This window comes from Histomonas meleagridis, assembly GCF_020186115.1.
Source record: "Histomonas meleagridis strain 2922-C6/04-10x chromosome Unknown contig_25, whole genome shotgun sequence".
Lineage (NCBI taxonomy): Eukaryota > Parabasalia > Tritrichomonadida > Dientamoebidae > Histomonas > Histomonas meleagridis.
In genome coordinates, this window is record NW_027150831.1 from 407235 (window position 1) to 430390 (window position 23156).

The 23156-nt window shown below is 28.2% G+C and overlaps 4 protein-coding genes across 4 annotated transcripts; all 4 read left to right on the top strand.

Moving 5' to 3' along the window:
- Positions 1-465: 465 nt before the first annotated feature.
- Positions 466-2025, top strand: GO595_004170 (TerD family protein; the record flags this gene model as incomplete). The annotated part of the gene is made up of 1 exon (XM_067917272.1): positions 466-2025. One exon carries the CDS (start codon positions 466-468, stop codon positions 2023-2025), a length of 1560 nt encoding a protein of 519 aa, XP_067775708.1.
- Positions 2026-6869: 4844 nt separating this feature from the next.
- GO595_004171 (uncharacterized protein) lies at positions 6870-7331 on the top strand (the record flags this gene model as incomplete). Its single annotated transcript, XM_067917273.1, has 1 exon — positions 6870-7331. One exon carries the CDS (start codon positions 6870-6872, stop codon positions 7329-7331), a length of 462 nt encoding a protein of 153 aa, XP_067775709.1.
- Positions 7332-7369: 38 nt separating this feature from the next.
- Positions 7370-7978, top strand: GO595_004172 (uncharacterized protein; the record flags this gene model as incomplete). Its single annotated transcript, XM_067917274.1, has 1 exon — positions 7370-7978. One exon carries the CDS (start codon positions 7370-7372, stop codon positions 7976-7978), a length of 609 nt encoding a protein of 202 aa, XP_067775710.1.
- Positions 7979-9823: 1845 nt separating this feature from the next.
- On the top strand, positions 9824-11368 carry GO595_004173 (uncharacterized protein; the record flags this gene model as incomplete). The annotated part of the gene is made up of 1 exon (XM_067917275.1): positions 9824-11368. The coding sequence occupies one exon, from the start codon at positions 9824-9826 to the stop codon at positions 11366-11368; it is 1545 nt and encodes a 514-aa protein (XP_067775711.1).
- Between the last annotated feature and the right edge of the window lie 11788 nt (positions 11369-23156).

The window sequence follows — 23156 nt, forward strand, 5'->3', positions numbered from 1 at the left end:
ATAATCGCTTGACTTTGATTTCTACCACTTGAAATGAATTAAAGCCTTCAGGGTTTGAAAGAAATTGAATACGAATTAAACATTAAATTTGTGCAAATTATTTTCCTGTCATAATAAGCTGTTGAATTCTTGTCATCATGACAAAAAATCAACAATCATATATAATAGTTTATGCATTAAAATGTTAAGTTTTATTATATTTTTTAGATGTTTTTTTTGAATTTATAAATTATCCACACCCATTATTTTGTTATTGCAATATTTTTATAAAATATTGAAGAATATCATTATCCAACTCACTATGTTTTGTTGTAATGAAAAGTTTAAGAAATATTTTTATGTAATGAATATTGCCCAACTTTCAGACGACGTTTATTTTAACCAAAAACCTCCAAATTTTATAATGTATTCAAAATAACCGCCGCGCCGGTATTTCTGTGTTTGTGAAGTGATTTGACAGTTTCGATGATTGACGTATGGATTTCTTCCGCTGAAAATCTCCCAAGCGCAGATCCAAATGGCCTTTCTGACCCATTCACAAAGATCCAATCGAAGGCTTTTGGATTAAAATATAAGTTAGCCAAAACAGAAATCAAATTTAAAACATTAGATCCAGTTTGGGATGGAGATTATTCCAAGCCACTTAAGGTTCCTTTTGTTTGTGTTGACAATTTGGACTTTGAATTATATGATTATGACCGCCTTTCAAGCAATGATTATCTCGGAACTGTGGATGCTTTTTTGTCAGTTGAAAATAATGACAAAGAGCTGAAGCTTCCAGTTACGGTCAAGAAAGCTACCAAAGGCCCTCCAACACTTTCATTTAAATATCGTCTTCCTACCGAAAACTTTCCGTCAGATTCAAATATCAAAAATTATACAGCTATTTATGCATATTTAACATACTCTTCACCTGTTACTGGAACGTGTCCAGTTCAACTTTCGGCGATGTTTTACGAAAATACGAAAAATTTAATTCAATTAGTACCTCCATCAAATAATCAAAAGTCATTGTACATCGCTTCGGCAAGTTCTGCACACTATGGCCCAACAGGCTATACGAATGTTTACAAATTCATGATCAAGAATATGAAAAAATCAAATGGAGTTTTTGTATTTTTCGCCAAATCAATGAACTACGAAGGCGATGTTACTCTTCATTTTGTTGCCGCCGATGAAGTTCAGAAGAAAAACAGGATAAAAATCAAGAACATAAATTCCTTCAAAATATTAAAATCTTGTAATACTACCATTGCTAATAACACCTGCACCACATTTCCTATTACCATAAGTGTAAAGAAAGGAGTTATTACATATGAAAATATGAATGTTATGAGTTTACCAGATGATAAGATTGACGAACTTTTCGGTAATGTTGGACGTTCTATTGATGCAACCAAACCATTTTGGCGACGTCTAACTCTTTACCAAGGGACGACAGTTTCTTTATCATCAGCAGTAGATTTCCATCATGTCCAATTTCCATCATCAATTGCTGTTGGTCTTGGCTGGGACACAACCACTGATCTTGATGGTTCATGTTTAGTCTATTCGAAGGCAAAATTTAATGATAAGTTTGAGTATTTAGATTGTTGTTTCTTCAATTCATTAAAAGTCTTAAATGGCCTCATTTATCATTCTGGTGATAACTTGACTGGCCAAGGGGAAGGAGATGATGAAGTTATCACGATCAAGCTCCAAGATCTTCCTCGAGAAGTGAGGCTTCTTGCGATAACCGTCACATCATATGGGGGTGTCCCATTTAACCGCATCTCTGGCGGTTTTTTGCGGTTAATGGATGGAAAAAATAAATTTGAATTAATGTATCTTCCATTAACTAATCAACAAGCAAAAACAGGTTTAATCTTCGCGATCTTGGTAAGGACTGAAGATGAAATATGGGAATTGGTGCCATGTTTAAGGTATATTGATGCACAAGGTCCAAGGGCAGCAAACACTGAAGTGCTGCGAATAATTAATGACAAAAGCCAATTTGAAGAATTATTGAACTTCAGGCAGCAATAAATAAATAAATATTTACTGATATATGTTTTATGTATAAAAATTTGATAATTTATTATGTATTTAACAGAAACAATTCCCAAATGGGAAAAGTCGACTTTTAATATGGAAAATTTTAGATATTTAAAGTTCTTATATAAAGAACAATTTGTATATCTTTTCCACTGAAATCAACTCCTTTTTTAAATTATTTTTAGTTGCTTTGGTAATAATTTCAGCTAATTGTATTGTTTTAAAATATTATATAAAATAGTTAATTTTTAAACATGTGTAAATCTTTTGTTGAAGGGTATATTTAGCTTAATTTCTTTTCTTGTTCATTTTAATCTTCTTGTTTATGACTATGAAATTTATGATAATGCATTTAATGGATGTTTTAATCTTTGGTATATACATTATAATGATAAAAAAAAAAAACAAATATGTTCGAAATGAATGTGTTTGCAGGTGTTAAAACTTCTAATATTGGAAGTTTTACAAGAAAATAAAATAATTTTTATAAAGGCTTATGATGAAATTGCATATTTAACATCAACATATCCATTTTCGTGTGATAGTTCAATACTTTTGGTGACATGTAATGCCATTTTCATTTTCTTTCTATTGCAAATCACTCTCTAAGAAAGTGATTATAGTCAACAAATTAATCCCTATAACACAAAAAATCTCCAAAATTCTCAAAGCTTAATAAAAATATCAACCAAAATTATATTACTTGACTATTTGAATTTATATTGCGTTTTTTGCACTGTATGAGTAATCTTAAGATCATAATTATTAAAATTTATCATTTCATAAATTTGTTAGATCACTGAGCCTAACCTCACTGTGGGGTAGTGGTATGAGTGTGTTGTTATGAGCTTGTATGTTTCTTAGTTTATTGCTTCAGTTCTTGTATATAAATCTGATGATTTTTCATTCATTTGATTCTATCGTTGGAAATATGCATCCAGTTGATTAAAAATATCCTTATTCTGAAATGTATACCCTTTTTTCCCATCCAATATTATTTTACTATTATTCTTTCAACAGATATGTGAATTTAAATAATTATAATGTTTTATTTAATATTCATAAAATTTTTAATTATAGGCATTGACTAGAATCTGAAACTCAAAAAATGAGAAGAAATTCTAAAAATCAATGATTTATATGATTTTGTTAGCTTCTCATATTTTAAAATCATAATTTTTTCATCAAAATCTGACGTTTTGCTCCATCTATTTTTTATATTACAAATTTTATTACAGAAAAATGAAATCTAAATTATTTTTTGCTGCTAAAATTGACGAGGTTTGTCTGTAGCAAAAAACGATTGTTCAAAAAAAATATTTTTTCAGTTCGTCATAAAATCGAAGTATGAAGCAAATCGTACAGAAAATTCATCTGGTTCTGAAATGATAATAATTTATAATAAAAATGTTCTCGCAAAATATTATTAATATTTTAAGGTTTATTACTTACCTTATAATATTAAGACAATTGACAGAATTAACATCACAATGGAATACGTTACAGTGGTCCTAAATCTGTTGCTATCTGTAGACTCTGTTTCTTCTGTTTCTGTTTCTGGATGTGGTGTGTCCGTTTCTGGTGGTGCTGGTGTTGGTGATTCAGTTGGTGACTCTGACGGTGTTGGCATACATTCCTGAACAATTCCTTTATATGTATTCAAAGTGCCAATTGTTGGACTTCCTTACACACACACACACAGCGCTATGTGAGCTTCGTGCTACGCACTCGCTCCCACTCGCGCTACATAAACTAAAGGATGAACGGCTAAAATCGATTGAATTATCATAAATCGGTTGGTTTTGATTGAAAGTAATAAAATATATTTAAATTCATGATGACATTTATATTTAAAATGTGTGAGGCATGACAAACTAACTAACTAACTAACTAAAAAAGAAACTAGCTAAAGGAAATTCGGAAAAGCTGAATGAGTTTCTCCATTTTAGTGATTTGACGTGAATATTGCATGTTTACTGGAGCTGATGATGATAACGGATGAGTTGTTGTTAATGCTATGTGGAAAGTTGTGTTTTCATTATTTTTTAACACGACAAACTAACTAACTAACTAACTAACTAAAAAAGTTATTAGCTAAAGGAAATTCGGAAAAGCTGAATGAGTTTCTCCATTTTAGTGATTTGACGTGAATATTGCATGTTTACTGGAGCTGATGAAAAATAAAGCTTGCATTTTACTGTTTCTTTGTGTAATATGTGGTTCTTTTTCCTTTTCTTAAAATCGATCTTTTATCAAAGTGATTTTTAGTGTTATTCATCATTGAAAAGCTCCTTGTTGAAACGTTAGTGTTGAAGTAATTGTTAAACATAGAACACAATTCAGAAACTTCAATTTCTTCATTCGGAATAGTTTTTAAGAAATTCTCAAAAGTTGGTTTTGAATCTTGAATTACAATTATTGAATCACTCTCTACATCTTCATCTACTTCCTCAACTAAAGGATCGGTAGATTTTTCAACATTGTCGTATTTTAACACTCCAGCAAATGATTTAGTTGCTATTAAATCTTCTTTTAGATAATTAACTCTTTCTGTAAATTCTTCATTCAAAAAGTTCAGGAAGTGTATCAGTCAATGATTCATTCAAACGAAACATTAAAGTTTCAGCATAAGTTTTCACAAGTTTTGAATTTGACATCGCATGAGCGTCAGGAATAATATTTATTTGTTTTTTGATGAAATTCGATATAAACAGATACATAATATCAATTAATCTATTAAATTTATTCTTAAATGTTGTTTCAATTAACATAAATTCAGAAGTTTTATTATTCTTGACCGAAAGAGTTATTGTAGTTAAAGCATTAATTAATCTTTGCGAAAATTTATCAAGAATTTGCATCGCTCGCTTACCGTTTTTATTTAAATATACGCTTTCAATTGTTTTAGAATAATCTTTATCTTTCGGACAAATGTTTTTTACTTTATTCTCGATCCATTCGAAATACTTATCTATTACATCTTGATGGTAATGATTAACGGTTTGATTTATGTATTCTGTCAAATTATCATTTACATTTTGATTACACCGAGGATTTTTTTCTAGTTTTTTTCTTTCTTGAATTAAAAATTTCTGAAAATTTTCTGCTTTCTTCATATCTGATTCAATTAATTCAATTTCATTTTTGCAATTAGATATATATTGATCTTTGAGCATATCAGATGTTATAAATTCATTTTTAGATTTAAATATTTCACCCGGTATGTGTTGAATGTTATAATAAATTTGATTTATCATCTTTTCATATTCTTCTTTAGTATATTCTTTATGAAGATAATAATTTCTTTTGATTTCTTGCTGATGTTCAACAACAAGTTTATTGATTTTGCTGTTAATGTATTTATTAATTTGTTCTTCTGATGTAAAATTAACAATCGCCATTTAGCTCTTTATATACAAATTAAAAAAATCAAAAAACTACTTTAAAATTAAACTTAATTTCATTTGTGAGTTTAGTCGAGTAAATCATCAATTTTCAAGTGATTTCACATGAATGGAGAAACTCACGGAACAATTTTGAATTTCCTTTAGCTAGTTTCTTTTTTAGTTAGTTAGTTAGTTAGTTAGTTTGTCATGTATAAAAATAAATATTAATATCATTTATGTTTAGCAAAAAATTCTCTTTCAATTTCTGACTGTTTATGAGGAGTATTACCGCGGAGAAATGAAGCAGGAATTTCATCTTGATATGAACGTTGCCCAGGAACGGTAAAAAGTACTTTATACTTATTTGTTTTAGGATTAAATGACAAAATTGACTCAACAGAACCAACCCATTTACCAGGAATAGTTGACGCCCAAGAGCACTTTGTGCTCGCGGATTCTTTGAATCCTTTAATATTATTTGGTTTATTCTTACCAATAGGTATTAGTTTGTATCTTGGTTTAGTAATTACTGTTCCGTCTTGAGCAATTAAAACGTATATGTTTCCTTTCCGTTCATCAATTTTATAACATTCACGACTTATTTGAAATCTTTTTTTAGTTATGCCATTATGACGCGGTAATATATAGCGTACAAAAGAGCCAACAGGAAGAATTAAATTCTTAATACATTTTTGTTTTTCAGAAGATTCTAAACATTTAAATATATATTCTTTTTCTAAATCTTTATTATCAAACATTTCTTTTGGAGAACAACCGATGGCTGAATGGTAAGTATTATTATAAATATTCAGAAACTTTTTCATTCTTTCTGGAGTAATAAATGTGTATTTTTCATCATGTGATTGATGTTTAGATTTTTCCGTTGGAGTATTCATATCTCTTATTGTTCGCATGAATCTATCAATAATGCCTAAAGACGAATGGTTTTTGTCTGATATAGTATGAACGGCAACTTTATTTTTTAGAAAGAAGTTTTAAATTATTTTTTTCAATAAATGCTGGTTCTTCATCTGACGTTAATTTTACAGGATGGAATTTGACAATGAATTGTTTTAATGTTTCATGAACTGCCAAAGCTGATTTTGACATCAACGGTAAACAGTAAACGTATCTATTATTTGTGCCAATAAACACGTGCCAATAACGAGGATTTTTATTTTTTGTATTATCATATAAATCATGAAACCAGCAATTTGGAACAGTTGAAAATATTTTTATCATATAAGGTTTTATATCTTTTGTTTTAATAAATTTATCCTTCAATCTCCTTGATATTACTTTTTTAATTTTCTTTTCACTAACATTTGGAAATTTATTTTGCACGTGTTTTTTAACGTGACTGTAAGTTTTAAAATGTGTTTTGTCAATTTCTCTATTAACGTTTAGACTCATTTAAGAGTTATTAAAACGTTTTTTTAATTATATTAAATGGGATTAGGTCGTATATTCGGTGGAATAAGAAAATTTATTCAAAATGCAGGACGACTTGTAAGAAATGTTATTGATAAAGGAAAGAGAATTTACGGTAAGGTCTCGCCAATAATCAGTCGAGGAATTGAATTTGGTAAAAAGATTCCAGGAATAATTGATACAGTAAGAAAGCGTAAAGGAGATATAACAGATAAAATAGATAAAATAGTTGATGCAGTTCCTGACGGTAAGATTAAAGACAAAATTAAACGAGCCGTAGATAAAGGCAAAGAAGTAGCCGAACGTGTTTTAGACACAGGTCAAAAGATTTCGGATAAAACTCAACCGTGGATTCAAGCAGGCGATAAATTTAAACAATGGATCGAACACGAACAAAATTTAGGTAAGCAACAAAGATATCAAATGAAACCTGCGGTAATGAAACCTCAACCAAGAGTAATGATTCCTGGATTAATGTGATTCATTAAATGATTTTTTGATTTTTTTATATTTAATAAATGGCAGAGAACGAGCCTGAGCTCCTTCGGAGCGAAACAGAAATTGTATTAGGAGAAGAAAACGTTGATGAAGAAAAAACTTCGGATGTTAAGATAACAAAGAAAGCGGTAAAAGATTTAACACAAGAAGAAAAAGAAATTATAATTGCTAATGCTAAAAAAGGAATTGAAAATGAATTTTTTGACGTCAAATTTTTCAAGAACGGTAACGCTAGAGTTACAGCAAAGAAATCAAAAACTCCAACGGTTAGTCAAAAAGTAATTAAAAACAACAACGACGGTAAAGTTTATTTATCAAACGATCAATTATTAATGGAGCATATAATTGAATTAAATTCACGATTAGATAAATTAACAGGTAAGCATAAAAAGCTTAAGAAGAAGTATCATCGTTTAAAGAATGATATTTATATTGATGCTGAGGAAATTCCTTCGGTCGAACAAACATTAAATGACGAGCAAGTCTCGCTAGAGGCTCGAAACTCACAAGGTTCGGAGCAAAAGGAAGATATAGTTTCGTCAGAAGCTCAAGTTTCGTCAGAACGTCAAGAACAAGTTTATAATGTGCCGGTACAACGCGGATGGAGAGCAAGAGTTCAATACTTATAAATTAATATTTTTATTTTTAATGAAATGACAAAGAAAGCAGTCAAACGAAGAATTAGAAAAACAAAGAAAAATGTCAAACGCGGATTAAGGCATCGATTAATTACTCAAGCTCCAATATCTAACCCTAACGCATCGGTCAGAGCAAATATTCTTCCTTCACCGAATAATCAAAATTCCAATTCTGCTAGGTCACAAATGATGGCAAATTTACATAATCCATTTCTTCCTGTTGCTTTATCACAAACTCCACAAAATATTAATCTTGACGCAATACATAATATGAGAAATCAAAACGATGTTCGTCAACAACAAATTAATGATACGCGGAGAGAGAAACAAGATGAATTAGCAAGAAAGAAAAATTTGGATGAACAAGAAAGAAATATGAAAAAAGCAACAAAAGCTGCTGAGGCAAAGTATAAAAAAAAAAAAAAAAAACGTGAAATGGCAGAAAGAGAGATTGAACGTCAGCATGAATTAGCAAACAAAGCTCAACAAGAAACTGAACGTTAAGCAAGAGCTTTGGCAGAACTTAAAAAAACTCAGTATAAAGGCGACATTGATTTATTAAAAGATCAAAACGCAACAATTCAAGCTCAATTAGCTGAAGCAAAAATGCTTACTATTGAACGCCAACATGAAATAGAAGCTAATAAACAAATGCGAATTAAAAGTACCTTGCAACGTGAGTTAGAAAAAAGTAAAGAATGAAAATGAAACTTTACAGAAAGTTTTAAAATTCGGAAGATTATAAGAATGCAAATGAAATGCGAGCACAGACACAATATGAATTAGAAAGAGCACGTTATGAAAATGAACTATAAAAAGCTCAAAATGAAGCTAAAATAAAATTTGAACAAGAAAGAATTAAAAGAATAACAGCATTAACTCCGGAGCAATATCAGGCGTTAGATAGTCAGTACATAACAAGCATTAATGGTTTATATCAACAACAACTTGCTGAAGAAGAAAAACAACGACCTGGATTAAGAGCAAGAGCAAGATTTGAAAGATTGAAAGAAGCTGAAATTGAGCAACAACGAAAAACAGTTGATGAAGAAATTAAAGCTCAAGAATTAGGAGCATATCAAACAGCCGTTGGACCAAAACCAGAAATAAGCAAGACGCACAAAGAATCGATTGTTAAGAACGCTAAGAAAAAAGTTCAAACAAAGGAACGTGAAAAAGAAATTAAAAGAAGAGAGGAATTACAAGCAACCGAAGAAAATAAAAATAGCTCTTGATGCTGAATTAGAATATTTAAATTCTGCCGAACATAAAGCAAAAAAAAAAAAAAAATACAAATTTGAAAATAGCAACGTTACAAAATCAAAGAAGAGCTCAAGATGTTGAGTTAGCGAACGAGTATACAAAAAAAAGCAATGGAAAGTCAAGCACAAATTGAAATACAACAACAAATGTTTAGCGGTAATCTATCACCGACAAGAAAAATTAGCAATAACAAATCAATTACAATCAGATATTGCACAACAAGTTGTAAATCAAAATAATCAAAGAATACAACTTGAATATAATATTGATGCTTTGATTAATTCAATTGGAGATGATAGATTTAATCAATTTTTAGCAGAAAATCAACATAAATATGCTGGATTTACTAGAACAAATAAGAGTCAATTAGCACCTGATTTACTACTTCAATTTTATAATGATTTAAGAACTTTTTCTAATAGAAGATTGTTACCGTTAACAAATACAGTAACGATTGAAGACTTAGATTCTAATTGATGTTTTGATTTTTTTATCACTATAAAATGTTTGCACCACAAAATCAACAGCCAAATGTTATTGATGCAATGACTGGAAACCTTCAAGATTGGTATAATGAAGTTGATGAAGCAGTTAAAGCTTCTGAAATCATTCCAGGGAAATTATGAATACACGACAGCTACTTCTTACGGCAATGTTGGAGACATAAACGAGGGAGACACAACATACGTTGACATTTTCACGGATAGATTTAAGATTATTGGTTTAGATAATTCATATATTACTTTAGAACAAGAAGTACCAATTACCGTTCCGTCACAATCAAATCTTTTGTTTAAAGAATATTATGTCGGTTATAAATGTTCATGCGATGCTATAGACCAATACAGAATTTATTCAAACACAGATAAAATTCAAGACGTTCATAACGCAAGGTATGAATGGTTCATGCTTTCTAATTCATTATCTGATGAAGCTAAAGCCGGTAATGATTGTTTCGCAACTATTGATAAAATCAGAGCTCATGATTCAATGGTTCCTGGCGTTTACTGTGACTTTAGCGCTATTACCTCAGCAAAAGAAGTTATAGTTAAGATTCCATTAAGAATTCCAATAAGTTATTTCTTAATGTTATTTAATATGCGATATTATCCTAACTGGAGCGGCAAGCTTTCAATCGAACTGATGCCTTCATATCAAAATATTGTTATTGCTCCTGTATGCGATCATGAATCATTAGTTGCTGCAAAAGCTGTAGTTGAAGGAGATTATTTATGCGACCTTGGATTTAGAAATGTTAATGAATCAGTAAAGAGCAACATTAAAGCAACAGCAGGAAGCGGTTCAACAACTTACGCAACAATGGATGTACCGCAAAAATTCATTTGCAACAGTCAAGTTACAAAAGATGTTAAAATTAAGCTTGCAACATATCTTTTGAAAATGGATGTGTTTAATGCTCTTGCTGCAAAATATATTCAAGTTCCGATGCTATTTCCAATTCACGTTTGTCAAGTAAGAGATTTCACACAACCACTCGGAAGTAATTCAACAAGTGCTCCAACATCATTTAACACAGCAGCAACAATAGGACTTAAACATTGTGATACTATGTTTACTGTATTCAGACAAAGTCAATATTCACGGACATGCTTCTTGAATCCACAAATAAGATATAGTTTTAATATTGACGGTAAAATCTATCCGAGAGAAGCATATGAAACCGTTGATGACCCAAGAAATCTTAATATGTTACTTGATGCTGTGAATCTTAATGGAAGTCTTTTGAGTTCATTAGCAAAAGATATTAAAACGTCAGTTCAACCGTATTATTATAAGAATAAATATGATGCTTCAGGCGTTAATACTCAAACAAGAGCTTGGCATGGTAAAGATAATTCTAATTTCTTCATAGGATTACCGTTCGCTGAAGGTGAGGACTTCATGGGTGGAATATCAACCACTGGAACAGTTCAGATTGAATTATTCGGAGATAGATTAGCTAATACTGCAATGAAAAATGTAACGTATATCGCACCAACAGGAATATACTTTGAAGACGCATTATTGAAAGTTAGAGCAATGAAACCTGACGGTAGAAGTCAAATTGAAATTACCAACGCAAGCATCGAGCAACTTGTAGCAGGAATGGCTCGCTAAGATTTTTAGTTTGATTTTTAAAATATTTTTATTTTTTTATTTTTATATAAATGGAGAAACAAGGAGAGTGGATCGATTGCGTTGCCGATAATGATTATGAAATTTTTACTGATTTTCCATATCAGATAAGAAAGAAATCAAATAAGAAAATCATAAGAGAAAGTGTTCATAAATACACTGGATATGTGATTTGTAATTTAAATCTAAAAATGTATAGAAAGCATAGAATAATTGCTCAACAATTTATATATAATGATGATCCAGAAACAAAGACATTTATCGATCACATTAATCACATTAAGACAGATAACAGAATTGAAAATTTACGTTGGTGTTCTCCTGCCGAAAATAATAATAATAGATCGACTCACAATAAAACGGTAAATGAGTATTTTGATGAAATAAACGAAGATTCAATTGAAGTTCGTGAATATAGCAATCATAAATTTGAAGATTATTATTATGACGATCAAACGGATGCTTTTTACTTCTGGAACGGTTTGAAATTCAGAAAGCTAAGAATATTTTATACGAAATATGATAAAGCATTTGTTAACATGAAAGATATTAATAATAAACGCGTTCGCGTTTTCTATTCAGCATTTAAAAAACAATATGATTTGATATAAAAATAATGTTTGAATTGTTTAATGTATCATTTATTTTTGAAGGTTAAAAAATCACAAAAAAGTTAACCTTTCAGTAACTCGAGCAAACATGCAATATTCATGTCAAATCATCCGAAAAATGCTCATTTTATCCGTTTCGTTGAGGGTTAGAAAAAGGGTTCATTTTTTTATTTTTTTAACCCTCAAAAAATAAATGGTACTTTTTAACATTTAACGCCAAAATTATTTGGTAATTCGTCTTCACCATCAGCAACTGTAATTTCACAATTGCCGGGATTCCATAAAAGTATGAATCTTCCTTTTGCAGTATTTGGTATTGGTTCATAAATCTTAACATTAATTCCACAATAGACATTATATAATGATTCCAAACCGAAGCGTTTCGCTCTTTTAAACATTTCAGGACGTACAGCAATGACATATTTATATATTACGCAATCATTAATGTAGAAATAAATATTTTCTATAAACGGTAATTGTTTTGTTGTTATCTTTTTTGTAAGTTTTAGATGTTTGATGTAATCGAAAATATTTAATGGAATCAGAGATTCTTCCATTTAATAACAGTAAAAATAATTTTTTATCACTTAAAAAATGTCAGTTCCTAAAAGTAGTGTTTTATCTTGCAATCGAGGATTTCTTGCAAGAGTCGGAACAAATTTAAATTCTCCGAAACAAAGCCAAAGTCAAAACGTTAATGTTGTAGTTAAAGGAGTGCCAATGAAATATCAAGAAACGTCTGAAGAACCGGAAATTAAAGAACGTTCGATTGAAACAGCTAATGAAACTTTAACTAATCTTGAAAAAGTAATTCACGACAAAGATATGTTGATTCAGGCATTAGTATTATGTTTGGATATTGTAGAAAATAATCCTCTGATTGTTAATAAATATGTCATCGCGGAAGAAAGAGAGTTAGTAAAATTAATTCAATTATTATGTGATACAGAAGAAGTTGAATTACTTAAAGCTGATCAAGAAGCCGGTTGTTGTAAAAGCTCAACGCTAGATTACGTTTCAAAAATATATGTGAAGAAAGACGGTAATACTTATAATTTGAAATATAATTACTCTGATGTATGCCAATTTCTTTCGGAAAGAAAAATAAGCACAAAATTTGTGAAAAGTTCAGGAAAAATTAGTTATAAATAATTTCAATTAAATCCTTCGTCTCTTTTCCATTTATCAACATATATAGTTCTTTGCTTATTTGTAATATCTCGAGCATGAATTACTTTATATTTTCCTTTCATTGTTATATTGATTTCTCTAAATTTGATGGAATTGTCGAAATAAAATTTATCTTGTGAAGGCGAATAATAATAATTCTCAAATTCATTGCAATTATAAAATCTAAAATCAACAACATCATCAGGTAATTCATCTACATAAACTACTTGTATTCTATTATATGAAGATTTGTTAATACTATTTTCATACGCCGAAACCCATCGCAAGTTGTTTATATGATTGTTCGTGCGATTGCAATCAATGTGATCAACTTGTGTTTTATTTACTGGATCATCATTTTCTATATATTGTAGAGCAATGATTCTGTGCTTTTGATAAAATTTTTTGTTTAAATAGCAATAAACATATCCAGAATGATGAATACTTTCTTTTATGATTCTTTTATTTGATTTTTTTCTAATTTGAAACGGAAATTTTGTGAATATTTGATAATCAGCATCTGCAACACAATCAATCCAACTCATTCTATTTTATAGAAATTAAAAAAATAAATTTTTTTAAAATTAAGCTTATTTTTTCTGAGGTTCAAGCCTGTTTCTTATGCTCGCACTTTTTCGGGCTAGCAAGCTTCTAAGCATTATTTGGTTGATTTAACACAACCAAAAAGAATCTTAAGATTCGGAAACAAAGTTTCATAAATTTTATTTTTAGCTCATATTTATTAATTTCTTTATCGGATCACTTGAATTTTCACAGTATTCTTTAATCTTCGGTGTGCAATGGTAATAATAACTTCCATCGACACACTTACCAATAAAATTTTCGGGAGATTTAAAATATATCTCGGTGAAAACATGTTCAATCTTAAACTTACCGAGTTCATTACCAATAAATCCTTTATCTTTCAATAACATAAAATCTTCTTCTGATATTAACGCAGAATCAACTTTGGAGTAATAGACTTTCACAAGATTATTTATCAAACCCATTTTGTTATTAAAATTATCTAAAACACTTTTCGCAAATTGTGGATAAGTGAAATTTTCAACAAACGGATTGACTGTATCAACAAATCCTGAAATTCCATCTGCATTATAAGTGTATTTTAATACATAAGGAGCGAATTCATCAATATACTTATTAACGTTATTTACAAATTTATGTTTTATAATTTTTGGTTTTTGTATTGAAACACCCCAGCAGCTATTCATCAAAAATTTCAATGTTATTGACAATTTATCTTTTCCCAATAATTTGGCTTTCATTCTTGCATCATATAATTTTTCTATTAACTCTTTTACCTTTGTGTTTTCTTCTTTAAACTTTCCGTTAGCATCAGGTAATCCAGCAGGAATTGATTGAACACTTGACATATACGCACCGCATTGATCAATATAATAAAGTTTTTTGTTTTAACTAATACTTATTCCAAATAATTTTTGGAAAATGAATTTCAGATCTTATTTTATCTGCAATCTCTCCAGAAAATGAATATACATTATCAAAACATCCGAACTCAAACATTATCTTTTGCATTAATTCAGAAAATTTATAATATCTTGATACATTAATTCTTTTTCTTAATTTCAACGAATCAATAACTTCTTGAAGTTCTTTTAATCTCTCCGGGATTTCATTTTCTTCTGGAATGTATCCAAAGAAACTTTTTGTTTGATTTATTTTTTTGGCAAACGGAGATAAAGGTTTTTTATCAGTAACAAATATTTTTCTATAAGAATTAAATGTTTTTTCGTTTGATTTTCTATAACTCCATGAAAGCTTATTTATTGTTTGTTGATTCATTGGAATCAAAAGTTTATGTTGTATCATTAAATAAACCAAGCTTCTTATACCAAGTGATTTTTTAGAAAATGAATATCTTTTGTCATCAAATTTCAATAACATCATTTTTCTGTTATGATTTTTAAATCTTGAATCAGCATTTATTTTATCATAATTCTTTATATAACATTCCGATACATTAACTTTAGAATTTAGCATATAATGATCCTCAATAATTATTAGTTTTATTTCTCTGTTGTAATTTTCGCCAAATACCTTTCTTGATGTATTTTTAGTTTCTGAATAAAATATTTTGACTTCAATTTTGATTTTTAATAAATCAGAAATTCTTTTTAACTCACTTCTTGGAACAGTTCGCGTTTGAATAAAACTCTTCAGTAATTCTAACTCATCTTCTTTCAATACTTCTGAAGCAATAAATGCTTGAATTAAACATGATTCATTTATATTAGAATCATTAACGTCTGTAAATATTCCAAATTTTCTTAAATCAATATCTGACGTGTTGATATAAGGAAAGAATCCTGGATTTATTCTCTTTCCTTTTTTGAAATCTTTAAATTCAAAATGAATGGTTTTAATAAATAACATATGTTCAAACACAACATCGTTCGTATCACCAATCACTCTTTCATTATTTAATCCAGCACGTAAAAAATTCAACTGTATTTTTGTTTGCATGCAAATATTGTTCTCTTCCGTCTTCATCAATTAAAGTCATTTTAATATCTTTATTAATTTTAGGTCCTGCTGTTTCAATCGCATACATCAAAGCAGAAAGAAATGTATCAATACTTGATTTGTTTTCAAACGTAAAATCTTTTTGTTTCATTAAATTTTTAGTTATTTTATTTGTTAAATTAAATACTTCACGTTTAAAATCTTCTGATTCATTTTTTTTTTTTTTTTCTTTCTTTTCACTAAAACGTTCAAATGAATCTTTATTTTTCGATTCATTATCACTTAAAGGAAGATTCATTAAATTATTAATTTCCTCTGGGATGTATTCTGCTCTTCCTCTTGATATTCTATATCTTAACTGATTAACACTTAATCTTATATGATTTTGATATTGTTCGTCATAAACTTCAAGTGGAGTTGAAGTATTTCTATAAACAAAATTTTTCGGTAAAGTGTAACCGTATTTTTCAAATAAATTTCTAACTTCTTTTTTGTCTAATTTTTTTGGCATTTTATCAAAAATAAAAAAATAATTTTTTTTAAAACTAAGTTTATTTTTTTTCATTAAACTTTGTTCCCGAATCTTTATTCTTTTATTTTTGTAGCATAAAGTGTATTATGAACGTTTGTTATTTTCCAATTTCCTGTTTCCTCAAGCATTCCTTTAATCTCATCTTTCCGAATCATACGCTTTTTAACTGCTTTCCACATTTTAACGATTGACATAACAGGAATTCTTTCTTTATTTGGAAAATACTCTTTAACAAAATCATTAATATTCTCTTTATCTTCTATTTCATCAACTTCTTCTTGAATCCTTTTAATTTCATCTTGTAATCTTTCTTCCGCTTCTTTTCTTCTATCTTCTATATCTTCTAATGAATATTCATATTCTTTCATCAATTTTTCACATTTATCACATTTCAGTGAATGATACTTAGCGTTGAAATTATAAACTTCAGCCGAAAAATTCATTGAAGCTTCAATAACTTTATCAACATCATACATTTCAATATTAAACTCATTAAATTCCTTTCCTCTTAAATCTTTATTTTTAATTCGCCAGCAATACTCAGCTAATAATTTATAAAAATCATCAATTATCTTTAATTCAGACCTTTTACGTAATTTTAAGGCATCAGCATTATATGTTAATGCTTTACGTTCGAGTGCTGAGTGATTACAAGAAAAGGTTTGAGTTTTTCTGTTAATTTTTCTAATTAACGCTTTTATTTCTGTTGAATCACTTTTTTCAATTTCAATTTTTGGAAAACTTTTGACTGAAACATCAAGTGTTAATTCAGGAATACTTACAGCAGGAATTGATTTTGCAAATTCTAAAATTTGTTCTAAATATTGTTGATTTCTTTCTAATTTAACTTCAACGGGAAGTTGATGATTTAAGATTTTATTTTTTATATTCTTTAATAGTATTTGAATAATCATTTACTGAATCATTAATTTTATTTTCAATCTTTATATTATTTAATTTAGTTAAGCATAAAGCAGACGTTTGATTTTCCGAAACAAGAGCAGAACAAGAATTTTTCATTAACATTTTTATAGAAATTAAAAAAATAAATTTTTTATAAATTAGCATTATTTTTTTAAAGTTAATTTTTATTTTTTTTATTTTTTTATTTTATATAAAATGGAAAGATTTTTTGATATAAAGAAAATAAATGAAAATATTGACGAAGAAATAGAAACTGCAAAAATTCATTTAAATGAATTATATATTCATTTAATGACTATATTTATTGTAGAAAATGATTTAATAGAAAAATCACCATTAGAAATTTGTAAACAATATTTAGAAATTAACGAACCGAAGGATAAAAGAAGTAAAAAGAATAAAAATATTATTGCAGAACAACATAAAAAAATAAATGAAGTGTTAATTTATGTGAATGAATCATTAAAAAGAATTCGAGATATTATTGCCGAAATGGCAGAAAATGCCTTTGAGCTCTAAGAGCGAAATACAGCTAACAGAGAATCAGATATAATAGCGGTGACTTTTCCAATAATCATATTATTTATTTTTGCCGTTAATGGTGTTTCGTCATCTAATATAGTTTCATCATAAAGCACTGTATCGCCAATATTATATTTTGATGAATCAGTAACTTTAAAATAATAATCTCCGTGAGTTGCAAAATCAATTGTATCTTGATTAATCGATATGTCTTGTTTAATTGTGTCTCCTATTTGAAAAATTTCACCAGAGTTATGTTTTGATGTACAAATTCCGATAAATTCTTTATAAGTTCCTGATGATTTAACACTAGGAATACAATTAGTAGAATCAGTAACTGAAGTATAATTATTATTATTTAATTTATATACGTTACCTGTTATAAATACAGGAGAGCCAATATCAAAATCATTTAATGTTAATGTTTCGTCTATCGGCGCATTATGCACAATAGTTTTATTAATCTGACCTCCACCACTACTTGATATAATAGCTTTTTCTGTATGTATCATCTGATATATGCCAAAATCCTAATTCATTTTCATATGATGCTATTCTCCAAGTATAAATACCTGGTGCTTCTGTTGAATTATTATGAAAAACGAAATCTAAAAATCTTCCTGTTCTTTAATACAGAATTTTGATAAGGAACAATATCAGCAGGTTGATGAGTATGAGATGATGGAGTAAATGTTGATGGTTTATCAGTAATATCATTATAACTATGAGTATGTGTATTTAAAGAAAAATTATTAACAGGTATATCATTAATAGAAATACAATTTATATTACCATCAATTCCATTGAAACTAATAACACCATCATTATTATCAAGTTTACCGAAATACATAACATTGCCGGCAGTTCTTATTCTCCAAGAATAATCACTATTTAAATCATTATTATCATGAAAGTCAATATACTGTCCAACTTCCATTACACCATCTGATTTAATAGTCGCGATTGATGGAATATTTACTGTTGAATTAGAACCTCCTCAATACTGTTTGAAATATAATATCCGTTAATGGAATTTGCGACAAGACTACCATTAATAGCTAAATCATTATTAATAATTTCATGTGTATGATTTAACGAAGAGTATTTATCATCATGATTATGTGTTGTTAATGAGTATTCATTATGAGTATGATTTAACGAAGAGTATTTATCATCATGATTATGTGTTGTTAATGAATATTCATTATGTGTATGATTTAACGAAGAGTATTTATCATCATGATTATGTGTTGTTAAAGAATATCTATCGTCATGATTATGATATTTTAATGAGAATTCTTCAGGTATTTTTCCATTAATTGTTTCACAATATAAATTACCATTAACATTTAAATCATTATCAATAGTATCATGAGTATGATTTTTTAATGAGAAATTACCAACAGAAATATTATTAATAGAAATACAATTTATATTACCATCAATAAATATATCACTATTTACAATAAGTTCACCATTAATAGTAATAGCATTATTAAATTCTGTATGATTATGATTTAATAAAGAATATTTATCATCATGATTATGTGTTGTTAATGAAATATTATTAGTATCAATTCCATTAATACTATTACAACTAATATTACCGTTTTTATATATACTTACATAATTGCCATCACAAACTTTGAATCTTAGACAAGTATCAATATTATCATCAGAACCTACGTAATGTTCTATTACGCTACAATCATCTCCATTAGGCAATACACCTATTTCCATCCTAATAGAATCACCCGGCATTGCATTAGTTCTATGAATAAACAATCCTTTATAAATATTTGTATCATCTGAATATTTACTACAATCAATATTGATATTACGACTTGCTGTCAATATTCTACATGAAATATCATTACCTACTAATAAATCATGTTTAATCTTAGTCCAATCGCCATATTCATTATATGATATTCCTGTTAAAGCCTTATTTATATCAGTTAAATTATCATTAGTTAAATATTGATTGTGAGTATGATTTGTTAAAGAAAAGTTATTAGTATCAATACCATTAATAGTTGTACATTCTATATTACCATTTATTTTTAAATCTTGATTAATTGACGTGTAAATTTCATAAATATCTTCTTCTTCATTTGTTTCGACATAATCTTTATTAAAAGTAATACCTGTTAATTTATTGTTAATATTAAATATATCATTACTGATAACAGATAATTCATCTAAATCAATACCATTAATTGTTGTACATTCAACATTACCGCGACAGCTAAAGCTATCGGAGATCAGCGATCCATTAACCTTTAAATCTTGATTAATTGACGTGTAGATTTCATATATTTCTTCCTCCTCTTCATTAGTTTCTAATAAATCTTTATGATAAGTTATTCCTGTATAATTATTTAAATCAGCAGCTATTAAATAATTATCATGTTTATGATTAACGAAACGTTTATATATCTGACAATCGACTAATAAAAGACCTAATTCATTTGTTCTTTGACCTTTAGAGACGTCTTTATAATAATACTTCAAATTTTTAAATATAATATTCATTTCTGGGAATAGATTTATTAAATAATTATATTCATTAAATTCTTGGTCAATATCATCAGCGTTTGGAACTTCTAAATCTTCCAACATTCCACCTGTCGATATATCATATTCATCAAAAAACTACTGATTTCAATGATGGTAACGGTAAATAACCTTTTGACTTCATAACATTAATCCCAAAACTATTATATAAAAATCCTGCCCACCCAAAATTTTTTATTTGACTTACAATTTGAGCTATAGTATATGCTGTATCAGCAGCTGTAAAAAATGTATCTATTATATCAAATATACTATCAACAAAACTTTCTTTATATGTGGATTCACCGTCTTCTCCTGGAGGTCCCATTAAAATTTCTTGTATGTCTTCATCATCAATGATCATTTGTTTTGTTAAATAGTATTCTGTTTTTTAATTCTCCATCATTATTAATTATACCATAAGTATGTCCGCTATCCTCTAACATGATACTATTACCATTAGGAAAATTTATTAATAAATTATTTTCAGTAATTCCTTCATCAGTAGTATTATCATAAGTTGATATACTGACTCCGTTTTCAAATGATATAACGTCTCCGGTAGATAAAATTCCGTCTCGAACTAAAGCTATTTCTTCTGTGTTAATATCATTAATTGTACCATTAACTATAAGATCTTGATTTATTAAAGTATATTTTTCAGTAATATCTTCTTCTTCTTCTTCATTAGTAATTGTTTCTTCATTATAATATATTCCTGTTAATTTATGATTAATACTTTCTAAGTTAGCATTAGTTAGATAATCACTATGAATATGATTTAACGGAGAGTATTTGTCGTCGTGATTATGCGTCGTTAGTGATATATCATTTGTAGAAATACCATTAATACTATTTACTGTTATATTACCGTTATTATTAAAACTAATTGTACTTCCACCTTTTGCTTGAAAACTTAATGTATCGGTTATTGCTCTAATTCTCCACGTATTATCTTTATTATAATCATCTCTATAATGAAAATCAATATACTCACCGACTTCCATGACTCCATCTGATTTAATAGTCGCGATTGATGGAATATTTACTGTTGAATTAGAACCTCCTCCAATACTGTTTGAAATATAATATCCGTTAATGGTGTTTGCAACTAAACTTCCATTAATAGCTAAATCATTATTAATTATTTCATGTGTATGATTTTTTAATGCAAAATCATCTGTTGAATAACCATTAATGGTATCAATAATTAAATTTGTAATTGAAACATTATTACTATCTTCATTGATTTTTACGAATTGTTTATATAAATCCAATACTTTATTTATATTACCGAACATTTCAATTATATATGCATTTTTCATTATATTTTCTCCAGTAAGTATATCATCAACTTTAATATTATTATTGATATACTTTAAATTTTTTATACTATTATCTAACGGTGATATTACAACATGATTTCTTCCGTAAGTGAAAACAAATGATTTGTCATAACTATTTATCTGTAATGTACATATACCATTTGATAATGTATCAGATGTTTTTGAATGATTACTGTATACAACACTGTTTTTTATTCATTAATGCTCTTACTATATTTTCAATTTTTTCAAACTGTGAATTTGACATTTTTAATAAGATAAAAATGTATAAAACTGAAAATCAATTTACAACAACTGCGTCTCAGTTACCGATTGAAGAAAAATTATACAAATCTTGATTTAGATAAGTATGAAGTATTAAATCCTCAAAATGGTTATACTTTCCGTTATCCTCAACGTTGGTTAGAGTCTCCGTCACAGAATAAAGCTATTGGCATAAGAAGATTAGATATAACGCCGACCGCTCACGTTTTCTCATTACAGTTTGAAGTAACTAAACCTGAAAGCGTCAGTGGTTCTTCACCTAATCCACGTATCATTAAAATTCAAGTTATGGCGCAAAATACTTTATTTGAAATTTTAACGTCAATTTGTAATAGTTTTAATAATTCATTTGCGAGTTATAGATTATCTTATGAATACGAAGACTCAGGCAATTTATATTTTGCTTGTACTTATGTAGGCTCGGATGAAAGCCAAAATCTTGTCGAAAAATTTGCGATTGTTGATTCAGGAAGTACTACATCTAATTTAGAAAGTTTTTTGAAATTCTTAAATCAAGATGTAACGTCAGAAAGTATAAGTTATTTGTCAACTCAAACGGAAGTAATGACTTTTAATAATGTTTGGAACAGAGAGTATTTAGGAAAAAATAATATTTATCCGAAATATTGCAGGTTTATTATTCAATTAGTATTTCTTTATAATTACAGAAAAACTGTTGTACTTTAAGAGTAAAGTGACCTTTTAATATCTTCAGGGATTTCTTTTTTATCTCCTTCCTCTTCGTTAAATACAACATATATTTTTATCATTGTATTTACGATTGAATTTAAAACGTAAATGGTTCCAATAACACACATCCAAACACCAATAAAAAACATTTTACATAAATTAAAATGTTAAAAAAGTATGTTAAAAAGTACCATTAAAATTTTGAGGTTAACTTAACCTTTTTTTTAACCCTTTTTTTAACCCTTAACGAATCCGAGTAAATTAGCGTTTTTCGAATGATTTGACATGAATATTGCATGTTTGCTCGAGTTACTGAAAGGTTAACTTTTTGTGATTTTTTAACCCTTGAATTTTTTATATATGTTTTTCATAAATTTTTACAATATATAAAATGTATAATGCAGTAATTGATTATACAATTTCTTCCTACGACGCTGAACATTACAATAGAATTGACGTAAACTTACCGTCACCGCCAACACGTCAAGCAAAAATGATTGTAACATCGTTAACGACTAAATGTTCTATTGTTGTTATTGAGAAAGATGATTTTATACAGATTAACGGTAAAAAATACTATTTCAATAATGATTACACTGACTTAAACTCTCAAACGTTTATATTACTGTTGAATTCTTTAATTCAAGAAT